The 9,476-nt window shown below is 37.0% G+C and overlaps 1 protein-coding gene across 7 annotated transcripts in view; it reads right to left on the reverse strand.

Annotated features, from left to right (window-relative positions):
- THOC2 (THO complex 2) overlaps positions 1-9,476 on the reverse strand; it is a 129,249-nt gene that overhangs the window by 19,983 nt on the left and 99,790 nt on the right. For 6 of the 7 annotated variants that reach the window (XM_017497532.2, XM_037727488.1, XM_017497529.2 and 3 more), the window contains exons 23-31: positions 6,607-6,882; positions 5,421-5,562; positions 4,805-4,962; positions 3,806-3,934; positions 3,381-3,512; positions 3,115-3,299; positions 2,434-2,612; positions 2,087-2,189; positions 155-585 (exon numbers count right to left, since the gene is read on the reverse strand). In XM_017497532.2, the coding sequence (XP_017353021.1) occupies positions 155-585; positions 2,087-2,189; positions 2,434-2,612; positions 3,115-3,299; positions 3,381-3,512; positions 3,806-3,934; positions 4,805-4,962; positions 5,421-5,562; positions 6,607-6,882 (1,735 nt within the window). Of the gene's footprint in view, positions 1-154; positions 586-1,446; positions 1,990-2,086; positions 2,190-2,433; positions 2,613-3,114; positions 3,300-3,380; positions 3,513-3,805; positions 3,935-4,804; positions 4,963-5,420; positions 5,563-6,606; positions 6,883-9,476 lie in introns of those variants that run through there. The other variant, XM_037727490.1, reaches the window with a different exon arrangement.

Consider the following 9,476-nt stretch of genomic DNA (forward strand, 5'->3'; position numbering starts at 1 on the left):
AAAAAAAAAAAAAAAAAAAAAAACCACACCAACTTGTAAGGCAATCAAGTTCCCCTAGCAAAATCCCTATGTAACCTACCAAAACTAGGAGACAGTAACCAACTATACATTTAAATAACAAAAGGTAAGCATATAGAAAGAATGGTAAACTTGCCCCTTTCAGGCTCTGGAATATCTGATCGGGGAACAGGTGACTTCAAGGACCCAGAAACTGGCGTTTTTTCTCCTCCTTTAACATTTTCCTTTGATTTCATTTCCTTTGCTATATCTCTCTCTCTGGATGGCTCCTTCTCTCTTTCCCTTTCTTGACTTGATTTTGATTCTGCGTTGGGGACAGTGGTCTTGAATTTCTCATCTTTAACTTTTTCTTCCTTCTTGAATTTTTCTTTTTCTTTGTCAGACTTTGGCGTTCTTTCCTTGGTTTCTCTTGCTTTTTCATCTTTATTTGGCCGCTCCTCCTTTGGTTTTTCTTTACCATCTTTACCAAGTACCCTGGCCTCTGGAGTAGTAGCTGGAGTCTTTTCTTTTTTCTCTTTTTCCTTCTCTTTCCCTTTTTCTTTGTCATTTTCTTTAACAGCTTTGTTGCTTAAAAATAAAAACATGGGATTTTAAGACAAATAATCAAAAAATATATCCCGTCTGATATATGATAAAATATATCATAAAGCGTTTCTTACTAACTTCAAAAATACTAGAACTAAGGTGGTGTCCTTTGAAAACTAAAGGACAACTTTAAGACAAGTAAAAAGGAAGAAACAATGGCCAGGTGCAGTGGCTCACGCCTGTAATCCCAGAACTTTGGGAGGCCGAGGAGGGTGGATCACTTGAGGTCAGGAGTTTGAGACCAGCCTGGCCAACATGGTAAAACCCCGTCTCTACTAAAAATAGAAAAAACTTAGCTGGGCATGGTAGCACACACCTGTAATCCCAGCTACTCTGGAGGCTGAGGCACGAAAATCTCTTGAACTTGGGAGGCAGAGGTTGCAGCGAACCAAGATCATGCCACTGTACTCCATCCTGGGTGACAGAACAAGACTCCGTCTCAAAAAAAACCAAAAAAACAAACAAAAAAAACCAAACAAACAAACAGAAAAGGAACTATTTCTTTATCCAGTAAATACTAAACAAATTCATGAACTGCAGATTAAGAAGAATTATTAGCCAGGCACAGTGGCTCACGCCCAGCACTTTAGGAAGCCAAGGCAGGCAGATCACATGAGGCCAGGAGTCTGAAACCAGCCTGGTCAACATGGCGAAACCCTATCTCTACTAAAAACACACAAAAAATTAGCTAGGTGTGGTAGCGCATGCTTGTAGCTTCTAATCCCAGCTACCGGAGAGGCTGAGGCACAAGAATCGCTTGAACCCAGGTGACGGAGGTTGCAGTAGTGAACCAAGATCATGCCACTGCACTCCAGCCTAGGTGACTGAAAGAGACTCTGCCTCAAAAAAAAAAAGAAAATTATTATTAAAATAATGTCAGGCTCTTTTTTGGCATATATTCATAATCTATCAGAATAACATGGTAAAATCCAAATATATACCTCACAAACCAAGCAAGGGAAATACTATCAGGAAACAGATTATTTAGCTGGATGGAGTACTACTTAAATTAGTGTAGGCTTTTCTTATGTCTGTCCTTACTCAAATTGTTCACAGCAATCACTCTATCCTAAAATATTTTTTTAACTTCACATCTACATTCCCCTGCATAACCCAGCAGGAGAAACAAAGTTGTTATACAAAGCATAATGATATAAAACATAATTAGGATGTAAAGCATATCAGTAAATAGGGTAAAAAGAAAATTTCAAAGGCCAACATAAATGACTTTTCACATTACTCAACAACCACTCCCCTTCTACTCATGAGGATCCACATAAGAAATCAGAATTATGAGGGCCAGGCGCAGTGGCTCATGCCTCTAATCCCAGCAGTGTAGAAAGGCAAGGCAGGCAGATTGCTTGAGGCCAGAAGTTCGAGATAAGCCTAGGCAACATAGCAAGACCCCCGTCTCAAAAAAAAATACATAAAAATCATTTTAAAAAAGAATTTAGAATTATGACATATGGCACAGTGTTCCTACCTGTTAGAGCCACTATTTCCATTGTTTGAATTCCCTTTAGGTGTGGTACTAGAAGCTTTATTAACAGCTTTCACACCACACTGAGATCTCTCCCTTGATTTATCTGAAATAAAAGTAAGGTTTTATTTAACAAACCCCTAGATGTAAATAAACTACAATTTCACAGCAAAATGATTAGAGAATAATTAGAAAGAAGCAGCAGGCTGATTACTTCTTAACACTTATATACTCCTATCTAGGGAATAAAAAGTAATACTAAGTCAGCACTGTACTTGTTCTGTGATACAAAACATTTCACTTTGTTGAAATAAAATATATTACTTATAAGCTTCTACAAGTAAGCATACCAGTCTCCTCAGTACTGCTTTCATCCGATTTAGATGTACTTCCTACTGATGATGAAGAAGGCCCACCACCAGGCCCATTTTGCACACTGGCAACTGCATTCCTCGGAGGGGGGTCTTTGTGATGAAACTCATTTTCAGGTATCATGTATGACTTTCTACTTTTCAACTGCCCAGAGTAGCTGAAAGTCGCACAAAGTGTTTAAATATACAAACACAAATCAAAAAACACAAACATGAGGTTTTTAAGAATAAAATTAGCAAGTTATTCATTCTACTCTGTGGTTCTAGAGAATTAAAAAAATACTAATTTTTAGTAAGTTCTTAAAGGTTTTTATAGAATGCCCAACTCTCTTAAAAATAACAATTTCACTATAAACTAATACTAAAACTAAGATGGCTTTTTTCTTTTATTCTTGAAGATCTGGTAACTATGATGATAAAATTATATTTCCTCCCAATCAAGAAATATTATATATGAATTTTGAAACTATCATCCAGTATAGACCGGAAGTTGATAATCAGAAGTGGTAACTCTCACCAGCCTGTGGGAACATGATCGCATAATCTCCCATAATCTCCTGAAGGCAGAAGATAAACTTCAACACTGTAAAACATTTTAAAGTCTTCAGAATCCTTCTGTCATCTAGTCTTGTAAATCACATTAAAATATAATTTTGTTACCCCATAGCCAATGCATATAGATCTGGCCTCTTCTCTTTTTCTTCTTGGCAGATTTTGTGTACTCTTCTTTCCAAAGCTTGACCCAGATTCAAAACTTTTGGGTACCAAGGAAGTATTTTTGTTAGCACAATCAAGATATTCCGGATGTGAGTATATTCGCCTGTTTCAAGGCAATGTACCGATGCCTACAACAAACATTTTAAGATTCATTATTATGCAAGTATAAAGAGAAAAATTTACCTTTGAAAATTTCAATTTTTTTTTACCTTGGTTAGTTTATAATGCCATTTATGTACAACATGTCGAAAATTTTCATAGTCTAATTGATCAGCCTTATTTCCACCATCAAATCCAGTTGCCCGCAATATGGTAAGGAATCCTGGATAGTTTCCACATTCCTAAGGAAACAATGTTTGTCACGTTTAAAGAAAAATTGTGATCCACAAAATAGCAGAAACTGAAACTTAAGTAGACTAGATCAATGTTTCCACATAAAACCATCATGTCATAAAAAGTTCAACTTATATAAAGATATTACTTTGGAATGTCAGTTTGAGATAGAATAAAAAAGTATACAGCACTTTTTAATAATGAATTAATTGTGCTTATAAACATGGTTTTACAATCTAGACATTACTGGATGTGGTCATTATATACACAGGTAAAATATAAGGGTTTCTATTAGTGATACCTTTTCATATGTGGCTCTATCGCTATGCCACCTGGTCACAGTCTCTAACATGCAGCAAAGAAACCTTCCATATCGACTGGCTTCATTTTCAGTACAGCTTGCAACTGTGTAAATTATGTCAGAGAAAACCTACAGGAAAAAATGTTTTAAAAATATAAACAAATCAAGGTCAAAATCAGTTGAAAATATTAGAAAATTCTCTTATAGCAAGTCATAATAAACAGGTAAGCTTCATCAAAAATGTATATTCCCTTTATATACTGACACTCCAGTGACCTTTGGAGATTTTGGCTTTTGTGGGGAAATAGTGCATTCATAAAGCAAACACCCAAAACAATAATTTTTATAAAGAAAGCTGATTTGACAGGAAAAAAAACTATCATTATTATTATATAATAGTTTCTTAATGACTTAGCCACACATATGACTGGGTTTACGGGGACAGTAAACAGAGGAAATGCAGATATAAATTAGAAATAGGCAACTGACATGCTGGAACATACATTATGTTTTTAAACCACAAAATGTACTAATATAAGAAAAAAGCTAAACGCAAAATGTGAATATGACCATATTGAAAAGCTTCCCTGCTTTTATGTGTGTGTGAAGGTGTAAATTTTTTTTTTTTAAGAACTGAAGGTTAAGAATAAAGAGTTCTACCAATTATGATAATACATGTAAACTCAAACAGTTAATAGTTTAACCTTGAGTGCCTATTACATATCAGGTGCTTTTTATGTGTAGTAATTCATTTAATCCTCACAACAATCTTATGAAGCAGGTTATTTATGCTTTACAGATAAGAAAACAGTCACAGAGAGGTTAAATGACTAGGCAAAGATCATACAGCTAGAAAATAGTAAAGCTAGGATTCAAGTTTAGACACTTGGCTCTTGAGTTCATGCTTTTTAACCACACACACAATAATATCTCTATAGATAATAATGTTAGCTATCTTTGTGTGAGAATTTTTTTAAGGTCGCAATAAGGAGAACTTACTCGATCATAGCAAAGAAGTGTGGAAAAATTTGGAGTTTTCTGTTGATGTACCAATTCAACAAAACGAGCACAGTAAACAGCATCAATTGCTGAAAAAATACATCGAGGAAATATACACAGCTGTAGAAATTTTGTGATGGTCTCATTTTTGGTAGATTCTATAAATAAAGGAAGAATATATTAAGTTGTAAACTTCTTCCTCAAGGGCCTCAAAGCCACTGAACATGACAATATATTACCTTTAGTGCAGAGAACACTATAAAACCACAAACTATTTATAGTTTGTAACCAAAGCTCATGCCTGAGATAAGACTATCATTTTTATGCTGTGGACATTTTTTCTATCTATGATTTCTCCAAAAATATGTTTTATACAGAAAAGCTGAATGACAAGCTGTCAATATTGCAGTTATAAGTTAATTAACTTCACCAGCAAAATGTATCAGTTCCTCCAGTGAATGTGAAGTTGATTCTGCATCAACAAATAACCAAAGAATGAGATAGGGAACACTGAGTTGAAACACAAGCATAATACACTTTAACACCTCTAAAATACTAAACGTTTTGTTTTCTGTCATTTACCAGCATCAGGAATGTAACAATTCCAACAACTTACTTGCTAAAAGCCAGTTGTCCTTTTCCAGTTTCAATCTCTGTAGAACTCTCTGTACATGTTCCATCTGTTTCTTTTCTTCTTCAAGAAGCTTGTCCTGAAGAGCAGTACAGCGCTCCTTCTCTTTTTTCTTTTTATTTGGGGGCTACAAAGAATAAATTAGATACTTTTCTAACCATATGCACATTACCCTTCTTCTTTCAACTGAAAAGTTTACAGAGATAAGGGCTGATAATTTATAATTACTTCAATATGAATATAGGTCCACTTGAATGTGCTACTTTCATCTTCATTCAACACATTTATAACGCTGTCATGGAGGCTTCATACACCATCAAAATAGCTAAATTTGCAACACTAATACTACTAGTGTCAGGCATAGAGAAATCTTTGACTCTTCCTTTTCCTTTATACCAAGACTTGTTTACAAGTCTTGTACAATGCCACTACCTCCATCAGTCCATGCTCTCACAATAGATTGCCTAAAAAGCCACCTAGCTGCTCTTTAGCCTAATGCTAGTCCTTTCCCCTGTCAAAAGCATCTTTCATACTGCTGTCATGAGTAATCTTTTTTAAGTACCATTTTTTACCATTATTACTCCCCTGCTCAGAAAACTAAAATAGCTCTCAATTGTACCACGTCTACTTTTCTCCCTGATTTTCAATGCCCTATACAATCTGGCCCCATCATAACTATTCATATGTATCACTAAGTACATTCACTACATGAAAGTGAATCAGTAAAAGTGGTCTTCCTAAACCTCAATCTACTTCCTATCTTTGCTGGAACCCTATGGTGACCGCCGTATTTGCTTCCGTATTTCCAAACCTAATCTACCTTCAAGGCCTATCCAGCTCAAGACTCAGCTTTTCAATAATCTTCTCCTAAAGGACTTTCCTCTTGAGAACTACTGCTCTTGCTATTAGAGTCACATGAATCATTTTAAGTTATTAGCACAGTCATCAGTAGAAAAGGACCCTCAAATAATTTTTGATTAATCATAACCTCCACCTAGTCACCAACCTCCTGGCCCTCCACTCAGAAGTAACTATTAAACCCAATTTAAGAAAATATTATATAGCAACAAGACCACCATTTTAAGGAACCAGAGCTGAAACAATCTCAAAATATAGGTAACACTGAATACCATAAAGTTATTGCACTTGAAGTACTAGAACAAAAACTTACCATTTCTTGATTGTCATCAATTGCTTTCATCTGGACTTTAAGTTTATTGACTTCTCGTTCATAGCTGGTGTGTGGAACTGCAAGGTCATACATTGTCAATGACCAGAACGTGGCATAGAATTGAGGGCTGATGTCATCCCAGACTTTGGAAACATGTAAGGAGACCACTGCTTCATGGACAGGCGCCATCACCATCTCACATGATGTTATGTACTTATGAACTTTATGTTGCTGTTTACTTCCCTTTTCTGATTTTTTAAGTTCATCATACTTTGACTGGAGATAAAAAGTAAATATACATACATACATACATACACACACAACATAATTTATAGCTTTGACTTTCATGGTATAAAAATCTATATTCCCTTTTAAAGAATCAAAAGATGACCAATCTCAAAACTGTTACAGAAATTCTAGTTTCTTCCCAACAACATTTATTTTAAGACAAATAATCCCTGGAAGCTATTCCAATCTTTAGTACTAAGTGCTAACTAGGAGATTTTCAGAGGATTCTTATCTAATCTAACCTGTGGAGTAAAGTGAATAGGGTATATGCATATCCCCCTCATCCATATCACCCTATACCCTCTTGCTCCTGTATCAGGGATTGAACAAGCAGGGTTTCCAATCCTGCTTTTGAGATATTCAAGCCAACAAACAGAAGGTCTTAACATGAGAAAAGAGGAAGAATGCAACTAGTAACAGCCAACTAGGACAGGATGTAGTATCACTACATGTAGTCCCTACCAACTATTAAAATGTGTCAATTAAAAAGCTGGATCAAGAGGCTGAGGTGGACGGATAACTCGAGGTCAGGAGTTTGAGATCAACCTGGCCAGCATAGCAAAACCCCATCTCTACAAAAAATATAAAAAATTAGCTGGGCGTGGTGTGGGGCGCCCGTAGTCCCAGCTACCTGGGAGGCTGAAGTAGGAGAATCACTTGAACCCAGGAGGTCAAGGTTGCGGTGAGCTGAGATTGCACCACTGCACTCCAGCCTGGGTGACAGAGTGAGACACTGACTCAAAAAAAAAAAAAAAAAAAAAAAAGCTGGATCAACACTAAGAAAAGTTATGAGAAATTTGTTTTAAGGCTGCTAAGTAGGGTGACCAATTGTCAGGGTTTCCTGGGGATTCAGGGGTTTCTGAGGATATAAGACTTTAGTGCTAAAACTGGGAAAGCCCCAGGCAAATTAGGATCAAATCATTACCCTAATGCTTAGCCAAATAAATTTTTCTGTGAAAAGCTGTGGTATATTGAAGTTTAAAGCAGGTGAGAACTGATGCTGCAGCTTCTTTCACCTGATTGGTTTATCCTAATTTTGGGGAAAAGTCAGAGATGGCCATATTCTTAATAGTATGGGGGGAAAAAAATGTTAGTACAATGGGAGGAGCTCCAGAGATATGTGTATGCCAAATATATTCTCTCTCTCTACACACACACACACACACACACACACACACACACACACACACACAAAAACACATAGTTGCTGCTATTGCTTCATGTCCTTCAGTCCCTTTAGGATGAAATGGCTCTCACCCAGAAAATTTCTGTTTAGGTTAGTTATCAGCCTTAATATAACCTAAGGGAAGTCCTAAAACTAGTTTCTTCTTTATGTTAGAATATTACTTAAATCATTCTATTTGTGCTAAACACGTAACCGAAAACAAGATGATCAAAGGTTCTGCTTCCAGTTCTACGCTGTGACAGGCAAAAGAGTCTCAGCTCCTTACAGCTCAGTTACCTGCCTTCTTCCTTCCTGAGTGCGCTGGGTGCTGCTATGCGCTCCCAGGCTCACTGCACTAAAAGCACACAACATTCTCTTTCTTCAAGGAGGGTTCTCAAACCGGACCTGAGAATTTGACAATTGTTTTATAAGTCCAAAGATTTATGTTGTTATCCCCATTTTAGAGAGCATGCTGATAACTACTAAGACCACATAAGTGGCAAAGTTACAGAGAACATTAGTTATGAGAGGAGTCCCAATTGCATCAGAAACCACAGGGAACAGCAGTTGGGAAAACAGTTTATTTAGAGGACAGGTCTTATTGAAGACAAGTAATATTAATCTAGATGAGCAGAATGACTTCTGCTAAGGTTCTAACAAAACAGGATAAAATAGGGTTGATGCTATCTGCATAAGAGAGCCTAGTTACCTGTTCTGGGCAAGATCTAGAATATGAACTAGGTAAAAGTGTATCTTTCAGACCTGTGCCTCAAGGTGGACCTCAACTTCAACAATTAAAACTAAAAATTAGTTTATAGGTATGAGGGGGTTACACGATAGCTCCCATCTCCCCAGTCCTCTGGGTCTGAATCTGTGATTTCTATTGCTAGTCACCCCATAGTCACTATCTAGTTAGAAAAACAGACTTGGTCAGAAAAGATAGCTATACTTCATATTTACCCAGGATGAGTATGTCTTTGTCTAAAGTCAGTTTAACTCCCACTTCAAGTTCACATCTTCAGTCACATGAAGAGACATAACAGTTCTACATCTCAAATCACCTAGGAAACTAGACTTACAGAATAGAACTGATATCCACAATTATTGCTGTACTTCTATTGTTCAAAAATCTCGCCTCAAGAATCTGAGCAGGCCAGATGCAGTGGTTCACGCCTGTAATGCCAGCACTTTGGGAGGCCAAGGCAGGTGGATCACCTGAGGTCAGGAGTTTGAGACCAGCATGGCCAACATGGCGAAACCCCTAAAAATACAAAACTCAGCTGTGTGTGGTGGCAGGCGCCTGTAATCCCAGCTAGCTGGGAACATGAGGTAGGAGAATTGCTTCAACCTAGGAGGTGGAGGCTGCAGTGAACTGAGATTGCATCACTGCACTCCAGCCTGGGAGACAGAGCAAGAC

The sequence above is a fragment of the Cebus imitator genome, unplaced genomic scaffold (assembly GCF_001604975.1).
Source record: "Cebus imitator isolate Cc_AM_T3 unplaced genomic scaffold, Cebus_imitator-1.0 Scaffold232, whole genome shotgun sequence".
Lineage (NCBI taxonomy): Eukaryota > Metazoa > Chordata > Mammalia > Primates > Cebidae > Cebus > Cebus imitator.